This window comes from Mirounga leonina, unplaced genomic scaffold (genome assembly GCF_011800145.1).
Source record: "Mirounga leonina isolate KUSES-001 unplaced genomic scaffold, KU_Mleo_1.0 Mir_128, whole genome shotgun sequence".
NCBI classification, from domain to species: Eukaryota; Metazoa; Chordata; class Mammalia; order Carnivora; family Phocidae; genus Mirounga; species Mirounga leonina.
This window is the reverse complement of record NW_023270320.1, coordinates 14,538,383-14,560,551: the sequence shown is the minus strand read 5'-3', so window position 1 is coordinate 14,560,551 and position 22,169 is coordinate 14,538,383. Positions and strand designations below refer to the sequence as shown.

At 35.3% G+C, this 22,169-nt stretch overlaps 1 protein-coding gene across 1 annotated transcript in view; it reads left to right on the top strand.

Moving 5' to 3' along the window:
- The window catches only part of TNKS (tankyrase), a 202,092-nt gene that overhangs the window by 88,561 nt on the left and 91,362 nt on the right, over window positions 1–22,169 (top strand). The window contains 2 exon segments of the mRNA XM_035004108.1: window positions 16,954–16,990; window positions 17,755–17,830. Coding sequence (XP_034859999.1) covers window positions 16,954–16,990; window positions 17,755–17,830 — 113 coding nt within the window.

Below are 22,169 nucleotides of genomic sequence, written 5' to 3'. Positions count from 1 at the left end.
TCATTCAAAAGCTGTGGCACAGAAGGTGATGCTTTTTGTTGTGAGTTACTGGCGCTTCCCACGCCAGGCCCAGGCCACGCCTCTCCATGAACAAGTGCACGTCACACCCCCTTCTTTATGAGGACAGTCATGAAGTTAGAGGAAGAAAAAAGATTAGAGACAGCGGTAACACACCATCCTGTCTCCAATTAGAGCTTTTTAGCTTCTCCTTTTATTTTTTGTCCTCAATAAGCTTGTGTAGCTCTGGAAGAGACTCATTATTAACCCATCTTATCTAATATCAAAGATTACTATAAAAAAAAATCCCAATATGAATGAAATGTTTTTGCCAGAAAGACTTTGTTTTTGAGTCAGTGAAGAAAAAAAATTACATATATCCTTTTATATTTTATAAGGATATATATATATATATATCCTTTTCTAGAAAATTATTTCTGAGTTACTTATATAACGTACGTTTTAAAGGGCCTTGTGAATTACATAAAAATAAATGTAAACATCATTTTAAAAACAATATTAAGGAAATAAACTTGAATTAAATCATAGCAATGTTAAATTATTTGGAATCTAAAGCCATATTTTTAAAAAGTAGGTTGGAGACTTCAGCTGCTGAAGATTGGTTTGAATTTGCCTGTTGCTTTTAAAAGTGAAGTGGGAGGAAGTTAAAGGGAAGAGAACAAAGCACAATTGTAAACACTCATGAATCAAATTACTATTATTTAACTGACAGTTTGTTGTTTAAGGGCATTAACTACATAAAGGCAAAGATACATTTGACATCAGGGACTGCTGGATCCAGGGACTCAAACTACATCATGTATCTGACTGTCACTGTTTCTCTAATCCACCTACCTCCTCCTGCCCCCTTCTCTGCTTCCTTCCCCTCACTCCTGCTCTTTCTCTTCCCCTTTTCTGTTGTTTTTGTCCCCTCCCTCTCTGTCTCCATTGCCTCTCTGTGTTTTGCTTTATTGTTGTTGTTGTTTTCCTAGACTCTTCATGTGTTAAGGACCATGGCCATTGGCAGCTCTGGGGCCACAACTCTATAGCTTTTATTATTTTTCTAATGTAAAAAGAGGGCTTTTTCCCAATTGTATAGTGAACTGTCCAAGGAAGAACTCTGAGCTGCTTTTGTCAAATATTTGTACTCGGATCAGTCACTGGTCTGTGGCTGGAATACAGTGATGGGCTCGTGTGAAGCAGAGCTCTGCGATTGGGAACTCCACTGCAGTCACACATCATATAAAGGAGGGAAATGCCCCACAATAGGGGAGAAGGCACTTATCGAAGAAAGATGTAACAGGCATTTGGGCAGACAAAAATAACATGTCTGTTGTGCTTTTCTGTTTGGATTTATGTTTTTCTCTAGTTTATTCCTAACCTAGTACTAATAAATAAAGATGGGGTGAGTATTCCTTTTGTAAAATACGTGCCTTTACAAGAAAAATAAAATGTTAATTCTTTTGTAGTTGAGAGGACGTGGGAATGCAGTTCCTCAGAATTTCACCAGAGTCTTTCTTTCAAAATATACGAACGTTTTTATTGCTAAAGATTGTTTTATATATCATTGCAAACTTAACCAAAGAGTAGAGTAGCTATTGTTTTTAGATAGTCAGCATATATATTTTTTAAACAGCCAATTCTCCAAAAGAAGGTCATGCCAGGTAGAATTTTATTTCTTGGTTTATAGTCTTTAACTCTAGGTGTTAAATTGAAGCCTTATTGAAAAAAAAATATTTTATTCCTAGCAACTTGTAGGGAGTACCTTAGAAAGTATAGTGCTTTCCATTTACAGAGGAGCAGAATTTGAGAAGCGGCATTCATCGTGGTTAAAAATCCTCCGTCTGCTCTGTACTAGTTGTAGTAGGCACAGTAATGGCCTCCCAGAGATGTCCACATGCTCTTACCCAGAACCTGTCAGTGTTACTCTCTGGGGTAAAAAGGACTTTGCAGATGTGATTAAGTTAAGGGTCTTCACATGGGGAGATTGTTTTAACTTATCTGGGGGAGGTCCAACAATCACAAAGGTCTCTGTAGAAAGGAAAGAAGGCCAGTCAGAGAAAGAGATGTGACATGGAAATGGGGGCTGTCGAGATGCAGGGCCACAAGCCGAGGCACGTGCACACACGTCAGAAGCCGGAAACAGCAAAGGAGTGGATTCTCTCTTAGAGCCTCCAGAAGGAATGCAGCCCTGCTTATCTGTTCCAAACTTCTGACCTCCAGAATTGTAAGAGAATAAATTCATGTTTTAAAACATTAAGTTTCTAGTAGTTTGTCACAACGACAAAGGGAGACTAATACAGTTAGCTATGTGACCTTCTATTTCTCAGTTTCCTCATATGTAAAATGGAAGTAATAATAGAACCAAAACATTATTTGGAAATTAAATGAGTTCATTCAAGGGAAGTGCCTGTCAGATACTAAGATCTATAATTATATATGTATAATTGAACTTAGAGACTAGTGGGTGGATCTAATGAAGAGCAGACTGAAGAATGCATGCATGTATAAATTTAAGTCTAAATTTATTATAATTAACAAATACACGACTGTAACATAGATGTCATACATATATATAGTCATGGACCTGGAAGGGACCTTAGATTTAGAGCTCAGCGACTCTATTCCGTTACTCCATCAGGATTTGGTACTATATGGCCATGTGACATTGCTATCCTCTATCCCTGTGAGCTCTCTGACACCATTAGTCCATTGTTGAATAACTTAAACGGTTAGAAATATTTCTCCCATTTATTAAGCCAAATGCAGTAACTTCTTTTTGGAACTACATTATATATGGCTATGCATTTTTCTTTTTAAGAGCTCCTCTGAAATAGACACGAATAGAGGACACTTGCTGTAACTATAACCACTACCTCTCCCGTCTCAGTTTTTATACTGGAGGCTAAATTGCACCCACTCCCACCTTTTTTATTCTGCTGATACAACATAAGTTTCCATTTGCTTTTTTGTAAATGTCACATTGATTCATTGAGTTTCCTGCGTCAAACCAGCTTCAGAGTAGTTTACTCTGGGTTAGTGTTGAGTCAGTTTTTAAGTATTTCTTGACTTGTATATGTGAACAGTTAACTTTCTTTCTTTTCTTTTTTTTGTTCTAATAGCAGGACATTGTCTTTATCCTTATTATTCATGTTCTTCTGGTAGTGCTCACCACTAGTTGCCATCATTTTGTATGCTAAGCTCAGGCTTCTCAAGACCAGATTTTGTTCTTTCATGTTATCTAGATAGCCCTTTTTTTTTCAAAGCTCCTTATAAGTTTCAAGAAGAAATGATGAATTTATCAAGTTCATTGGTTCCTTGCCCAGGAGTTGAGTGTCACTAGAGATGGTCTATATTTCTTTTGGTAAGGTTGTTAATCTCTATAAGATTCAGTAAAAGTGGTCAGTGGTGTGTTGGACACATTATCTGAGCATATCAGTCACTCCTCGGCGTATGCATTTGAGTGAGGTAGCCTTGTAAAAAGCTGGTGCTGCCTGTTATGTGTCATCATTAGCCATCACTGGTCTCTTTCTCTGGATACTCTAGCATGTGGCAAGGATTCTTTAGCCCTTAACTCCTGTGAATTCTCTTCACTGTTGCATATATCTATAAAGGCCCTATGTACCTACTAAGAGAAGCCTCATTTCTGCATTATCTGGTCATCAGTGTTCAGTACTTTGTATGTTTTACTCACTTCTGAGTTTCTAGCCTTCTCAGAGTCTATCTCAGAAACTTTATTCTTGGCTTCTTTGCCCTTCCTAGCTTCATCCCTTCCTCTACTTTTACTACTGTCCTTTCTTCTCTCCTACTTCTTCCTTCTTCTACCTCCCCTGCCCTTTCTTCCTCTCCTACCCATCACTCCACCCCTGCCAAATAAATGTCCAGAAGTCATACTCTGAATCAGAAGTTCCTTACACCTAGGAGAACTGTTCTTACCTCAGAATTTGCTCCTACATAAGTGACAGTGTTTAGTGAGTTTTGTAATCTGACAGCTCAAGATAGTTTTAGATGTTGAGTGTCTAAAACAGTAGCTACTGGCCACAGGTAGCTATTGAACACATGAAATGGGCCTCGGGCCACATGGTAAAATGGTAATATTTTAGATATATTGGGTGAAATAAATGTATTATTAAAATTAGTGTCTTCTCACTTTTTTTTAACATGGCTACTAGAAAATTTTAAATTACATATGTGCCTTGAATTATATTTATACTAGATGGCATTTTTTAGACATGCTAAGGACATTCATTAACATGAAGCAAAAGAGAAAAATAAATTACACATTAAAAATAATAAAATGCATAGCATCCTGGAACCATTTTGGATGGATAGAACTATCCCTGCACATCTCAGTAGGCCTGGAGAGCACTGCTGTATTGTTGCACAATCTGGCTGAGGTTCATAATAATTGGCCCTGATTTTCAAGAAAGGTTAAATTATGTTTGGAATAACCCATTTTTGAATGCATACAAGTGTGTAATATATTTCATAAAGAAATTCCATCAAGAGCAGAGGAATTAAACTGCTAAATTAGCAGTTACGTTGAAAACTTGGCTATCTGGAGTGATTTAGTCTTTGAGTGTTCCAAGAGAGTTAATTTTTATGGTAGCAGCTTTATAATAAGGCTAAGTGACAATTTTTATATGAGAGTAGTTACAAATTCATGGGAGGAAAATAAGCCCACCAAAGAGTGGAAATACCAAAATATTCAAAAACATTTTGTTTCTTCAGAAGTGTTTAATATTTAATGTGAAGTATTGTATTTATATTAAAATCATTATTTCGAAAGAATTTTTTTGAACCAGTATGTAGATTTGATCTCATCATTCAAGTAATTTTTGTATGTAGTACCTGCAATCTTTGTCTTTGGTCGTCTATGTTTAGAAATGGTGATGAGCATTTCTTTCTTTTTTTTTTTTTTTTTAAGATTTTTTAATTTATTCATTTGACAGAGACACAGTGAGAGAGGGAACACAAGCAGAGGGAGGGGGAGAGGGAGAAGCAGGCTTCCCGCCGAGCAGGGAGCCCGATGCGGGGCTCGATCCCAGGACTCTGGGATCATGACCGGAGCCGAAGGCAGACGCTTAACGACTGAGCCACCCAGGCGCCCCGGTGATGAGCATTTCTTACCAGCAAATTCTATGATAAAGTTATTGATAATGCAAAACTAAAACTTAACCTTGGAAAAACAAACTAATGTTACCATCAGTGTCTGAACTTCATGGCAGTGTTGTATGCCTGAAGTGATTTGTATCACAGGTTAATCTAAGCAGCTTTCTAAAAAATAAGAGGAACAAGGGACCTCTGAATAATTATGTTCCGAAAAGATATCAAGCATTGAAAATTATATAAATCTAATTTCTGCCCTCTAAGAAATAATAACTAGGCAGACATTTATATCAGCACATACAAAAGACAAAGAATGTTGCTTAAATTTCATTGTTACTAAGGTAAGATTGTCTTAGACATGCTTCTGATAGAAATGTTGCTGCCCTGTCTTGCTAGGTATTTAAAATAAGGTACTAGACGATAAAACTGATAAAACTAAGAGATGGGGTTTAGTATATTTCAGATAAGAAAATGAAATGTATGGGACGCCTGGGTGACTCAGATGTTAAGCGTCTGCCTTCGGCTCAGGTCATGATCCCGGAGTCCTGGGATCAAGCCCCGCATCAGGCTCCCTGCTCCGCGGGAAGCCTGCTTCTCCCTCTCCCACTCCCCCTGCTTGTGTTCCCTCTCTCGCTGTTTCTCTCTCTGTCAAATAAATAAATAAAATCTTTAAAAAAAAAAAAAAGAAAATGAAATGTACAGTTGACATGTCGTCATATGTCAACTCTACGTAGGAGAATGTATCCCAATAAGATAATTTTATGATTATCTGAAATTGAATATCTCCTATTTCTCCTTTTTGCTACTTCAAGTAAAAATGTTTTCTGACATATTTAGACAGACTTGAAACAATTTCTGAAAGCAAAATATTACAAAATAATTTCTCCCAAAAATGCACGTATGTCCTCTTCATTTCCTCAACTTTAAAGTCTTTTTTTCCGTATTTTTCTGAAGTAATAAACATTCTCCTATATCTCCTTCTCAGCTGAACAAAATAAGGAAAGTAGATAAAAATACGAGAGGTTAGTTGAAACCAGAAGTAATCAGAGTAGTGGAGTAGCCCATTGTATTTTTATAATAAAATGGTTAAGTAAATTAATTAAGTGAATATTCTAATCTATATTAGATTTTTTTTTGAAGCTGATACTATGCTCAGGAAAAGGACAAACTGATTTTCCAGGCGTTATATCTCAGTAGCTCTCTTTATGGTCTTTTAGATACAATATTTTTCAAAACTACTTCTCTTGGAGAACATTATCTTTAATATGTCTGAAATGCTTCCCAGCTGAACTGGGAACCCTCAATGTCTGTCTTGAAATGGGCTGTACAAGAATGAAAGGCTGTTCAATTTTAACAACTAAATTAATAATTAAATAAACTAGCTATATTATTTAAATAGGTTATTCTAACTTTATAAGTATTTCTCGGTATATGAAGTCTGAACCTATAGTAATATACTCATTAAGTACAAACCGAAACAACAAAGTGCTTCTGTGGTTATGTTCAGCAAGATTATTGGACAAAGTATTAATCTAAGATCAAGATATAAATATTTTAAATTTTACTATTTATAGCTATGTAACATGATATTCATAGTCACACAATAAAGCTAACACATCAAATTACAAGCTCTGCTTCATTGTGATCCACTCAGTGCCTTCTCTCTCCTTGATGTTCTTTCCATTCCTACTGCCACCATTTATGTTCTTGTTCCTCCCACCATCCTCCCTTGGTAGCCTTGTAACTAATCCCCAGTGTCTCCAGGTCTTAATTCATTGAGTTACCAGGTTAAGTTCAGCTTTGATTAGCTTACTCTCATGCTCAAAAAAGGAAAAGAATAACTCCCTCTTCCTGTGCCTTACAAAATAGTGTTCGATTCTGCAATATAACGTTTCCAGATCCTTCAAAAAATAGATCAAATTTATTCTTTTGAAATATTATTCAGTGTCCTCCATTCCTTCGCAACATGTTTGACATTGGTCACTTTTCCCCAAATACACCTTGAATTTTCCGAACTCCTTTGCTCATGTAGATAATTATCGAACCTCCAGTCCATTTCCACATGTTAAAATCCTGCCAAGAAATGTATGGCCAAGCTTGTATGTGACTTGACTTCATGAAATCACTCCATCTCATTCCAGTTAAAAATACCATCAAAGGGCAGAGATTACAGTCCTAGTTTTGTCACTACGTAGTTTTTTAAAATTGGGGGTCTTAAAGGAATCACGTGTAAAATAAGGATATCAAACCGTTTATCTCTCCAAGCCTTTGTCAGTTATTATTTGGAATCAATGAACACAAACCAAAGGCTCGGTAACTTTATGAATCCAAGAAGCCTGTAAAAACTCTAGAACAAATATTTGAGTTTATGTTCAAATGCGCAAGGTATTTTCTCTCTAGGGAGGGGGTCTAAAGCTGCTTTCTTTAGCTCCTTAAGATGGTCCACGATCCAAAAAATGGTTAGGAACTATCATCACCCTGATCTGAGTCTTCTGTTCACACAGACATACCTAGACGCACACAGTATCTCTCTCTCTCAGTCACACTGGTAAATATCTGAAAGCTTTAAAACCATAGTGCTTAGCTCTGTTATCTCCTATGAGTGGTGCTCAACACACCTGACAGATAACGTTCCCATGGGTGATACACTTCCATCGAGAACAGTTTTGTGCTGCTGCCTGCTAAGTGAATGCGATATTCTGTGGGTTTGGTGCCACTCCTGTGTGCTGGCTTTAAATTGATCACTTTCTTTCCTACTCATTCAAGACTCAGTTGACAATACAGTAGTAGTGGCTGTATTATGATCGACATATTGTAGATACCAAATACATATTTGTTAAATGAATAAAGGATGTTATTCAAAGGAGAACTAGTAAGTGAAAGGCAGTTTTTGAAAACAGAACAAGAGTTTGAATGAGAAAGATTATGCCTGGGATAATACCATTAATCAGACTTCACTAAAGTTAATTAACTCTAACCTTGAATAAGAGACTTCGTGATACTTTTGGGAAAATACAAGAAAAAGAGTAAGTTAAGAATTTGTAGTTGAAGAAGTAAATCACAATTGGTGCTTTATGAGAAGACCCCATATTGTAAACAAGGTTACTACACCTTTTAGAGACCTTGTAAACCAAGGACAAAATACATTACACTAAGAATATAAATGCAATCATATACAATAATTACAGTGAAGACAAGACAGTTCTTACATCATTCAAAAGGTAGTCACTTGTACTTCTATATTAGCCTTTGTTTTTTTTAGTTCCTTATACTTGTTGTAAGAAGCAGAGGTTGGACAGTCCCCAAGGAGGTGTCTCACAAAACTCCGGGCCCTCAGTAGGCTGATGCATTGAGGGGCCAAGCATCCTGATAAGAGTAAGGACTGCAGAAAAGTAATTTTCTTTTCGCAGATAACAGCATGGTTCCTATAAATCAAAATATGCTTTGTTATATTCTCATAGCTCTGGGATTGCAGGTACTACATACCAAGCACTTGCTTGAATGAAGAGATCAAATTTGTGTATTTTCCCTGTTTAAAAATATACAAAAGCCCAAGTGAGAAGCAAAGAACTAAAAGGTGTGTAAATTGGTTCAGTTTAAGTGAATTTCCCCTACAAGAGGAGGGGTTAGGATTTCTCGTGAGGTTGGGGCAGTACTGTCTTATTTCTCATTAGTTAACTTTTTCTGTTTTGTTCTTACTCCTTTTGATAGGTGATACATCCATACTCCAGAATTAACAATTCTTCAAGTTTTTAGAAAGCCATAATTGGCAGTTTCTTATAAAGTTGAAACATATACTTACTATAAACTCAGCACCCCCACTCCTAGGAATTTGCCCGTGGAAATGAAGACATTTGTCCTTGCAAAATCTGAATTTTTATAGTAACTTTATTCATAATCACCAAAAGCTAGAAACAACCTCTGTTGTTCAGCTAGTGAATGGGTAAGCAAATTCAGGTGCATTCATATAATGCAATACTACTTAACAATCAAAAGGAACAGGGCGCCTGGGTGGCTCAGTTGGTTAAGCGACTGCCTTCGGCTCAGGTCATGATCCTGGAGTCCCGGGATCGAGTCCCACATCAGGCTCCCTGCTCAGCAGGGGGTCTGCTTCTCCCTCTGACCCTCTTGCCTCTCGTGCTCTCTGTCTCTCATTCTCTCTCTCAAATAAATAAATAAAAATCTTAAAAAAAAAAAAAACAATCAAAAGGAACAAATATTGGTATGTCCAATGACATGAATAAGCATTTATACTAAGTAAAAGAGTCCATATTCAAAAGTTTACATATTCTGTGATTCCATTTATATGACATTCTAAAAAAAAGTAAAACTATAGGGACAGAAATCAGATCAGTGGTTGCCATGAAATGGGGTTGGATAGGGGATTGATTATAGAGGGGCATGAGGAAACTTTTTGGGTGATGGAAATGTTCTGTATCTTGAGGTAGTGGCCACACAGCTGTATAAGTTTGTCAGAATTTACAGAATCATACATCTAAAAAGGGTGAATTTTATTGTATATAAATTATATATCAGTAAGCAAATAAGACACTGTACATCTACTATATCTTATAAAACATCCCAGTAGAGTCTGGTGCTGCACCTTGTAATCAAACGTTAATATTTTTGCAATGAGATATATGATAGCTATGTATACTAAGTTGGTTAAGTTTTTCCGCCAGATGGATTTTTGGAGCTTTTTGGATTTGGGATTTGCAAATAAATTGTGGATGGATGACTATGGAAAAAGCACCACTGGTGTAGAAACAAAGAATATGAAACTATCAGCCTAACTGTTTTGGATCAAATATGGATTTTACTTTTCCAAACCACTTTTTTAGGAACATTGTGATAGTAAAAAAATCAGTGTCCCTCGTCTCCCAGTCTCACGCAACTCTCCCTTCTTGTCTTCTTTTTGATATATCAAAAGGTCTTTCCCTCTACAGCATAATCTAAAAGGTCCTTTTCTTTGTAAGTACAGGTACATTTTGCAGAATATCTCATTGGTTAATAACGTCCTGTAGGAACACCTTTCTTGGCTTTTAATATCCAGTCTTTTAGAGAGTATATATATCTTATAACCCTTTTGGGGGGCTAGTGTATGTTTATATTTATGTCCCAAATTTTAATATTTATATTTTTAAAACAACAACAACAACATAAGGAATAGAGCAGAGGACAATAGGGGAAGGGAGGGAAAACTGAATGGGAAGAAATCAGAGAGGGAGAAACCATATGAAACTCTTGACTCCAGGGAAATAAACTGAGGGTTGCAGAAAGGGATGTGGGTGGGGGGATGGGGTAACTGGGTGATGGGCATTAAGGAGGGCACGTGATGTGATGAGCACTGGGTGTTATACACAACTAATGAATCGTTGAACGTTATATCAAAAACTAATGATGTACTATACGTTGGATAATTTAATTGAAAAAAAGATTTAACACTCATCCTAAAATGTAAAACAAAACAAAACAAAACAAAAACAACGAAAGTCCAGTAGAGGGTCTTGTTACATGCCAAATACAATTGACAGAATGTCAGAAACAGGTTTAAATTATTTGAAATTCTGCAAAGAGTCCATAAATGGGACACGTATCTTAGATGTTGCTGGGGTAAGCAAGGTCATATTACTGCATACAAAGAAACTAGTTGTTAACAGTTCTATTATTTATTGATTGCATTACATGTTTTTTTGCAGAGCCTTTGTTATGTTTGAATGTTTTTGGAATGTTTTAAGACATTGGTTTAGGTTTTTGTGTTGACATGTAATCTGTTGTTATTTTTTAATCACTTAAATATTGTTATATAGGATAATATAGTTGTGTTCGGACTGTTTTTCTTAAAATTCAGTAATATACAAATCACCACTGTCTTCTGAAAGAGCTGTTTTCATTTAGCTTCTGTTTGGAGTGTTCCCAAAAATTTAGAATTAACTAAGTAAATAGTATAGGTTGAATGAAATCGCTTTACTGCTTTCTCTGTAATTCCCACATGTAGTGTTTTATAATAGTTTAGTAGAGATTTTGTACCCCAGATAATTTTAAGTTTTTCCTTAAAGTTTGTTTAGAGCAACAGTAAAATTGTCATAGAAGAAGATCTGAGCACAAAAAAAGAAAAGAAACATTTGAGCAATATTGAGAATCAAATACAGGATGAGAATTTTAGAGCTGAAACCAGAGGTCATTTAACCCTTCACCCTCCCTTTCCAGATGACAATAAAATGGAAGGTCCCTGGAAGATAAAGTGACTTTCCTGAGGTCACACAAGTAAATTGAAGGCAGAGCCCCACATGCTTATTGAAAACTTGAAATAAGGCTAGTGCAACCGAGAAACTGTGTTTTTATTTTTTTATAATGTTAATGTACGTAAAAGTAAACAGCTATGTGAGAGTGCTGCATAGTGCATTGGACAGCAGGGCTTTGAGGTTATATAGTATTACAGCACAAGCCACGTTTAATGGTAGCTAATGTTGGCTAATTGAAAAGGTCAGGGTTGTAGGAGGCAAAAGAAGAAAAGGATCTCCACTAGGAAAATACTCTGTCCAAGCCTAGAATTTGAAAGCCCCAAATGATTCTGTGTTTAGAATGGATGTGGAGTGTTTAGTTTGACCATGATTCTAGACTTAACTAATAGTATGGACTTTGAATCCAGTATCAGAATGAGTGGGAAGACTGGTAAGACTCAGAAGTAGGAGGAAGGCATTGAGAACTCTGGTAACTCTGTAATTTTTCTCCAGTTGTCCTGAAAATATTTATGAAAGATTTCAGAGAGAAAAAAATAATTCAAGAATTCCCGGAGTTTATTATAGTAGAATAGCAGTCTGTCTGAAAATTGCTTTTGGTGGAAGACCCATAGCTTTAGCTTCTTGAGATTAGATTATTTCCTGGTGCGTTAGTGAAATTCCTTCCACAACTACATAGTTGGTTCTAAATTTTCAAATCTATTAGTGAAAATACAGTGGAGTTTGTCACCTAAATTAATATTTTCTTCCCCATATGGGCTGTCAGGTGAGCTACAAGAACCAGTTCATCTCTTATATTTGCTGGTACCTTGACGAGAAAATCTCTCTGTGAGAATTATCAATTCATGGTACTATTTAGCACTCAGCAGCGTAAGAGTCCCTAAGCCTGATAACTGAGATGATTGATTACAAAGCCCTTCCCTTGAGATATCTAAGGCAGGAAGAATTAAAGCATGCTATAGGAAATGCCAAATGCTTTGATCATTTGCATAGACCCAGAATGAATTTTTCTCTTCCTACTCCCTTGGTCCACAATGTTAAAACAATCTAAAAGGTTAAGCCCTGTATACTTTTTTTTGGTCCGTGTTTACAAGCTCATCTGAAAATTCAAATGCTTTAACATGGTTTTGATGGAAGTATTTAGCTTATGTAAATAAATAGGTTTAACCTATTTAAAGCTAGTTATTGTTGTTTATAAAATTGCTTTATCACTATTACTGTTTTGTTACTGTTTTGTTTATATCTGTCTTTTAGAGTTCAGATTTGTTTGGTTTGTGCTCACATATTAGCTTTTTTCAGAGCCTCACAGATCATGAATAATGCTCAGTAAAACTTTAGACAATTATTTAACTGCTTCAGTGTCAATTTCATTAACTGTAAATGAATATGTTGCAGATGATCCCTTAGGAGAACGATTCTGAAATTGGAGGTGAGGTGACAGAAGAAAGGTGACTTTCAAATTACATTCCCCTCATTGCATCTAAGAAGATGTTACTATAGGCGCATATTGTGCATGGCTTCAAAGTAGAGAAAAGTCATAAACCTTTTGAGTCCCTCATTGCTCTAAGAATTTGTGGTTCTGTGTTCATAATCTTTCCATGCTGTTTCACCTCAATAAAACCAAAAGACTCAGTTTTACAAAACTAAGGCTACTTTGATCCTGTCAGTTACTAAAGAAAGAGGCAAAAGCACTTTAAAGTGTTGAAATTGAGATAAGTCAATAATTACGACTCCTATTTATTGATATAAGTTTTCTTCATTTTTTAAAAAGATTTTATTTATTTGACAGAGAGAGAGAGAGAGCACAAATAGGCAGAGAGGCAGGCAGAGGGAGCCGGGGAGCAGGCTCTCCGCTGAGCAGGGAGCCGGACGTGGGGCTCAATCCCAGGACCCTGGGATCACTACCCAAGCCGAAGGCAGACACTCAACCTACTGAGCCACCCAGGACCCCAGTTTTCTTCATTTTTATTCAAAAAGTAATTTTGCCTTCATACTAAGTAAAAAGAGAAGTTTTTTTCTAACTACCTCAGAAAAATACAAAGGGGAGTTTCATTTTTAACCGTTATTTTTTTAACCTTTTTTTAAACCTTCTTTCTGATAGCATACCTCCTTAACACATTGACTCACACCTCCCCGTGTGTGTGTGTGTGTGTGTGTGTGTTTATTTTTACATATATCCTGTCATTAGTTTACTAATAAAAAAGAAAGTCAGACTTTGAAAAGTAAACTTTGTGGCTTGCTTATTTTTTTAAGCCCACTTATTTTATTCTAATCAAAGAAAAAATATAAGCCATTTATTTTCAGCATTCCTGGCTGCTATTATCTTGACTATAATTGCCTAGTTTCCTTTCTGGCTGATCAATTGCTAGCCTTTATCTGGATGTTATTAAAGAATATAAATGCCCCATAGAGCACTGTAGTCTCAGCCAGAATATTTTCAGATTCTCGGCTAAAATGAAACAGAACTAGTGGTTTGGCTGTTAAGTAAGTAGCTCAGATTTGTTGTCGGAATGTACGAGGGACTCTAAATTCACTGTTAGTTGTTCCTGAGATGTAGCATTTGAAGAATAGCTTCGACTGTTTATGGATTATGGTCCTTGGGCACCAGATAGTGGATGTTGGAATGTATTGCAGAAAAGCTGATTAAAGTACTAGAGTCTTTAACAGTAAAAGTAGGAAGTCATTTGTAATACGTGTGCTTGACTCTGTCAGATGCACTTACATGTTTCCTTTAGAAAGCTTTGGCTTATTATCATCTTATCCATGCAGGAATAACATTTTTGTAAAAATGTGCCTTTTGGAGAAAAATTCGATAAGCTATACTTGATGAGAAGTGTATGTAGGTAGACTGATTTGAACTTTGAAGATCCCAAGTACTTTGCAGTCTTATTTTCTAGCTTACTAGAGTCATATTTCACCATGACTCAGATTTCAGTAGTAGGTACTTTGGTTCCCAATTTTCATGTGTTGTGACTGTTAACCAGGGAATTTATACTTACTTCAAAATGTAAACTATGTCAGAATTCATTGTCTCTCCCCATCCCCAACCTCTTGGGCCACTTTCTCCCCAACAGCAGTTCACTGAAGTAGAGTATAATTACAAAACTTAACAGGTCTTTAAATATACTTTGCACTCCCCTTGTTAAGATATTTCAATTATTTCCTCATTGGTTTTGAAATAAAGTTCAAACTTCTTAGAGAGCCATTCATGATCTGTTCCTTCTCTGTCTCGTGCTTGCTCACCCATTCCCCTGCAGTGTGTGTGGTTTCAGGTTTGCAGACCTCCTATTTCCCTCATTTCTTTTACTTTGGTTGCTTGCTTCTCCTTCACCCTTTTTCACCTGAGCATCACCTCACATATACCCTCTTCTAGGAAACCTCCCTTGAACCATAATTATCCTGTCTCTTATTAATCTCAGTTAGACTAGGCTTTAAGCTCTTTATAGCATTTGATAAGATTCCTTTCATACTCTACCAGAATCATGTGTTTGTCTGTCTCACTTAATAGATGAATATTCCTTGAGTTCAGAGATGATAGTAGTGTCTTTTGTGGTTTTGAATCTGGCATATAGACCTTTCAAATAAATGTTTGTTGACGGACTGACTAAATGACTTCTACAGATAATTTTATAATTTGACTTATTTTGCTCCTGATTCTTAAGGTATCTGAGAGTATGGGTTATGCCATTTTCCTCACAAGAAGCTTTTTAAGTTGACTTCCTAACTTCCATATTGCCACCTAAAATGTATAGTAAAGGTAGGTCTTTGGCTTTGGGAAGACAAGAACCTTATTGGCCAGGACATAAAGTAATATAAATCTTAAAAATCAGTTAAAGAATGTGGATGGAATATAGTATTTGGGAAATTGGAAAGACCAACTCCATAATCATGAATAATGCATTCTAGCTTATCTGTGTATATTGTTGAATCTGTGACTTTAGTGATATATAAAATTCCCTTAAGAGAGAATAGATATTTAATAACTTTTTCCTTATTTGAAAATAACTGTGTACAGGGGCGCCTGGGTGGCTCAGTTGGTTAAGCAGCTGCCTTCAGCTCAGCTCATGATCCCAGGGTCCTGGGATTGAGCCCCGCATCGGGCTCCCTGCTTGGCAGGAAGCCTGCTTCTCCCTCTCCCGCTCCCCCTACTTGTGTTCCCTCTCTCCTGTCTCTCTCTCTGTCAAATAAATAAATAAAATCTTTAAAAAAAAAAAAAAGAAAGAAAAGAAAATAACTGTGTGCAGTTTCTACATTTTAATGTAATCTTAATCTGAGAAGCAAGACAAAGTTTAAAAGAATATTTGGTAATGATGGGTTATAGAATTTAAACATGGGCTTGGTTGTCCTTAGGTGTCTTTATAGTATTTGCATCAATATTCTGCATTATGTGACAAAATAGAAACAAAATACAAAGAAATCCATATTTATAAGATGACAAGATTTTTAAAATAATTTAAGCTTAATTCTGAATAGAATAACATTTTCATTTGATCTAAAATTTCATTTCTTCTTATATGTGTGCTTAATATTTGCTTTCATGTAATTGTTTGCTTAGACCTTTTGTATAATTATTTCTTTCATGATATAGCAAACTGAGTCAGCATATTATAGCTGAATCATAGTCCTGGCTGTTCTTTTTACTTATTGAATGAACAAGCACTGTATTATTAAAATTCCTTGTCCTTCAATTGAGCTTGCAAAAGAAGCTTATTTGTTAGATCTTGAATACTCTAAGAAATGTGTATCGAAGGTTTTAAATTATATACCTGGTTTCAGTGCTGTTTTAAAAAATAGAAGGGAGAAAAATTATCCACATTTCAATAGTTGGCTATCTGCTTATTCTCAGAGACCCCTGCCTCCTTTTTAAAAATAATTTTAAGGTTTCTTGTTTGTTAAAATTTGGTATTGAATTTGTATATAAAGTGTGAAGACTGTAGCATGTTAGAATATTATTGTCATTTAAGAATGTATTCACTGTTTTGGTTTTTGGAGCGCTGCCTCCAAGAGGTTCATAGCATTTGGTACGGAGTTCACGTATTTCTAGTCTACCGACCTACCCTATTGAGGCAAAAGCTTCATGATGCCGATGCATTTTTTTCTACTGCTATAATGCTCAGCAACGGTAATTAATTTTTTTGAAAAAACTTTCCATGTCATTACAAATAACACTGAGGTTTTTTTGAAGCCTAGTAATTTGTACCTTTAAAGAGCCACATTATTTTGCTTTTGTCTCAGAATGTATTATGCTTCACAAGTATACTGTGACAGCCTGAATAGGAAAGGGGGGAGGGGACATTGTCTTCAGCTGGCATGCTGTTATCAGAGGGAATGTGTTTCTGGACACGAGATTTAGCATTCATTGGTTGTCTGAAGAAAGCTATTTCATCTGAGGATTGGACAAGAAGCTGCGTCAATTTGCTGCCCGTCTCCAAGGCACTGGTGATGCTGCCTTCACAAGCTGGCTAACGTCACGGCTCCATCACCCAGCGGGGTGTGGACTCTCTTTTTCTGTTCTTCTCTATTTAATTCTGTATTTGCTGCCTACTGCATTTCTTAATCTGTCTTCTGCCAAATGCTAACAGCATGATATTTTGCAATCATCTAGGTGAATACAAGAAAGACGAACTCCTAGAAGCTGCTAGGTAAGTGATTCCATTCATTTTAAGTGGGTATAATGCATGTAAGGGAGAAAAGGGGGAGGGCAGGTGGAGGACTATAAAAATTATAACATGTTATTGTCTTGCTTGGATTTTACGTGATAATGCAGATAAGACCTTATACTCAGTCTCTGTATACTTTATTTTACATGATTAGTGTGTTAAATGATAAGAGTTTTTCAACATGGTAAAGATTATAAGGTTAATTTTATTTGAAACATTTCTTAGGGTACCTGCAGACCTTAGTTGCCCAGCTTTTCGGATGATCTTCTTGGAGTATTTAAATACCTATCTCTTCATTTTTCTCTGAAAATTTTTCTAGCAAAGCTTGAATGGGGGGCATAAAGTAAATGTTAAAATTCTCATCCATATGCTTTTGTTCTTGGTCATTTATAATTTAATTAATTAGCTTTTTTTCATCATTTTGTTATGTATTTTTAAGTCCAGTGTTTTAGATCACTTATCAGAATAAAGTTTGTTTGTAATTAAGACGGTGACTTGATGCAGGTAAATAAAACAAATGAAAATGTAGAAAGCTACATTACCCAAGATGTACCACTTATGATGATTAATAGGAATTAATTGGGAATATATTAATTTAATTGACTATACCAAAAGAGATTCATTGAGAACCATATGTAAGAAATCAAAGCAAACCCATATTATTTTCCACTCTTCTGAAAAATAACCATAAATATTCATAAGAAGCTCTATAATTTTATAGGAATTGACTCACTACCTTTTTACAGGAGTGGTAATGAAGAAAAACTAATGGCTTTACTGACTCCTCTAAATGTGAATTGCCATGCAAGTGATGGGCGAAAGGTAAGTTATTTAAAATATAATATCCTCCTTCAACAATTTCTTCTTGCTTTATACTGAAAATTTTTGAAGTTGGCATAGATATATGTATATATGTACACACATATATGTCTATATAACTGTATTTTTACTGGCAATGAAATGAAATGCAGCTGCATCTGTTATTGGCAGTTGTGACATATTCACAGAGCTGGTGAAGCATGGATTTTAAGCCTTTTCTCTTAAATGTCAGACACTGAAAGTTGTTTGTTAAATGGAACTGCAGCTTTGTCGGTGATTAAAATTATAACAACATATATTATTTTCCGTGTATGATCGTGGAAATTGGAAATATTTGTTTATGTCCTATTTTTACCCGTCTTTGTTAGGGTATTTGCATTTTTTATTTCCTGTTTGGCCGAGGGAGATTTGTTTGCTAGATACCAACACTTTTTTCCATTTAGAGCTGAGAAAATGCTAACAATTTTTTAGATATGTAACAGTCCAGCTTTTTTGTTTATTGTTTATTTAATTGTTTATTTAATTGGCTAAGTTTTTATCATGGTATATTGGTATATTGAAAAAATAGATTAGAGAGAAATATTCTGCATTAATTTACAGTTGTTAGAAATGTAAGGTGTATATATAAAATGTACAGCTGGCATCTTCGTTTGTATTCTTGCTGATTATAGGCTGAAATGTAACCCTTCACAGCCTCTGGTAATTGACTGCAAAGTTTTGCAGTGATTTACCTAATAGATACTAAAAAACAAAGCACTCTGTACTGTAAAGTCTTTTTAAAAATGACAGCTCATATCTTCATGTTTAAGGGTAGATATTGCATTTTAAAAACATATTTATTAAGTTACACCGTAAATATTGAGGAAAATCATTTTGTGCCTAACATTTAAAGAATTAGTTTCTTTGAAATTATTTATAGTGAAAATGTGCTCTGGAAAATGTCAGGATGGATGGTACACCCCTTAGCTACAATGTCTTTATAGTGCCTTCACGCTTTTTCCCCATTCCAGTGAAACACATTTAATAGTGGCAACGAATTGAATCCTCCCCTAAGAATATATGTTATTTGTTATTATAGCTGGCTCGTATATCGTGAAGTATCACGTGGCCTAGTGAGCATTCAGTTTCTCTGGATAATTTGGGGGAAAGACTTCTACTTTAATGAAAGTTTAAATTATGTATATTTCAAGCTATAAAGTAGCAAAGATTTACTCAGTATTATTGATGACTTTTGGGAGATGTTGTTAAATGATAACTGCTCCTTTTTTTTCCTTCGATTTTGAAGTTGCTTTGGGGATTTTAACATTCTTGAGTTACTTTGAGCTCCAGATTCTGTTTGGATCCTCTCCCTAGATAAAGTGACTTTTATCACGGTGCAGAAAAGGGCCTTCTTAACCATAGTAAGTGTAGCTGTATCTTTATATAGAGCTTGTCTAGAGCCCAGCTGACTTCAGGTTTTCTTAGTCACCTTAATATTACAGAATTTTTGTGAGATTACTGTGGCAGGAGTCGATTTCCATCCCAGCCTCATTCTCCCCTCCTCACCCTTATACCTTGCCAGCCCCATTTGTAGCTCAGGAAATCATAATAATTAAGGAGCATGAACACTGATAATTAACAAATTACCTCTTCTCCCTGCCTCACTCCCTACATAACTATATAGAACTCTATTTTTCCTTCTCCCCAAAGGAGGATATACTTCCCTCATTCCTTTAGCCGGAACCAGTGTATTCCTTACCCAGATTCCTATGGCTCCTTTTCTGTATTACTCTATGGCATTTACCACAGAGATTTTTCCTCTGTTCATCCATTAGCTCTTTGTATTTTGCACTGGACCAAGCCCGGCACCTTGCAGGTAGCAGAATCTTAGGATATGAATATGCTCCCTAATAAACATAATTTTATCCTCTGAGTGAAGAATCATCTGTGCTCTTTTCCATTTAGAAAATTAACTCGGAAGTATGTGAATAAGAGACTTTATATTTTCTGTTATTATATGTTATTACTAGTATTATTTTACTAATTTATTTTTGAGTTATTATATGATGAAGGAAAATTATATATTTTAATGTAGAGAACATTTTTAAGAACATGTTTCATATATTAATATTGTACTATAGGATTCATAACATATATAATGCAGTAATTCTCCAAAATGTGTTCTTAGGCTTTTTTAGATTATTAATTTGCTCAAATTAGATAGAAAAAGGAAATAAGACTTAAGCATTTATTAGGTTTTGGTGCTGTGCATAGAACATAAAAAATCATTCACAATTGTGCATCGGTATGCAAAATGCAAATAAAATTCCATAATTAAAATTGAATTACGTTCATATTTAGATATTACCTTTGTTTATGGCACAGAGTATTTCTTATTAAATGTGCCAGCTACAGTGAAGCCACAAAGTGGTAAATATTCTGGGTGCTAATGGGGACTGGGGTAAGATCCTTAGTTCTGACAGTATCTTTTGTTTTCTTGCTATTGGTGTCAAGAAAATGTGTAAGCAAATCTAGCTGTGAAATTACAAGTCTGTCTTACGTATTTAGTATTTTTTCAGGCCATTTGCATGTGTTTATCTAGAATTAGGAAGTCAGTTGTATATTAAGAGGATAAAGGTACTTTACATATGTAGTAAGTTAGGTATATAAAGTCTTATTTGTTAAATTTGCATTTTTAGAACACTGCAGAATCAAACTTAATTTTAGAGGGTTTCTAAATGACTGTGTTAATACTTAAGTGAATCCTTGCCTGTCTCTGTTTTTACTATGATTCCTGATTTGTAAATTTTAAAAAAGCCCATGGAAATGTCAATTTCGTAATGTTTTTAGAAAAGAAATGTTCCTTATACGTTAGCTAGTAGGTGCAGAATTTGCCTTAATATATGGGGGGGGTTTAGACTGCAGCATTCCTTTTCAATGCAATCCATGGGATTATACAATGACAATGTAACTTTTAAATAGTCTCTTAATTCTATACTGTGATTTGGTGATTATCTAATTAGGTAATATATGAGTGGTTAATGTTTTTATTTCCCACGAACATTTGTTTTTCTAACCTGTAAAATTCTGAAAATAGTGAAGTACCAATAAGGTTTTAAGAAATTAATGTTGTTATTTATGCTTTTATTTTACATGTACATCAAAGTTGAGCTTGGCTGCTTGAGAAATTTCCAATTGTTTTTTTACCCCGAAGAGCAAAGACAAAGTTTTGTTATAATATTTTGTTCTAAAATACCACTTTTGTACACTCATATACACATTTAAATGACGGCCACTTTAGAAACATAGGGGCATAGATATAATTTATTCTTCAATCACCTACCCATTATGATTATACATAACATTCTGTGATTCCTTACTTTGAATTGCAGTGAAATGCAACTAGATCTTTCAAACAGATTGTTCCCTTTCTAGAATTCTTTTTTCCTATGTTTTCAAACTTAGATTTGTTGTCCTTTATTCTCCCTTTAGCATGTTTTGATCAGATGTTTTATTAGCAATCAGCCAAATAATTGTTTGATATGTAACTTTAAGGTGGTAGTGGTTTCTTGTTTTTCAATATTAATTTTCATAAGGATATCTTTATACAATGAACAAAAAAATATTTGAATACATCTCAAATTATTCCAATACTCAACTCACTTCGGAGTTCTTTTTGGTCCCTCTTGTGTCATTTCCCTTTCTTGGCTGCCTTTATCCCCTTCCAAAATAAATGTCCTACGTCTGTCCCCTCCTTATAACAAGGGAATAGATTGGAGTTGGGCGTTACTGTACATATTCCTAAGTAGGAATATGTATCTTTGCATGCGTGTACTGTGCCTCTCACTATGATTGTCACCAAATAATGAAAGTAACGAATATTTGGTTAGTAGTTTATTTTTATAAAGTGATAGTGTAATTTCTGGTATTTCAGGTTTCTTTTTGCTCCTTTCATTCATTCAGCCAGCACTCAGTTATGGTGTATAGGTCACTGTGCTAAGTGTTATGGGAGATAAATATGTGTTTAGGTATTGGTTCACAGGGAGCTCGACACCTGATAGAATGATTAAGACATTATCCTGTACGTGTAAGCTAATGCTCTAAAAAAATGTATGATTCCTTTTGCGGTGATATAATTATACAGTGTAGATTGAAGGCGTTTTTGGTTGTTTTTTTTTTTTTTTTTGTGGGGGGCCACTTTAAAGCATTAGTATTTAGACATGGATTCTCTTCTCTGAGAAACGACAAATTTAGATGAACGGGCAGTTGGAGGAGCATGATTTAAACTCAGAAACATTAACTGAAGGGTATCTTTAAATGTCAGATTTCTACTGTATAAATGTTCGCTTCCATAAAACAGTTA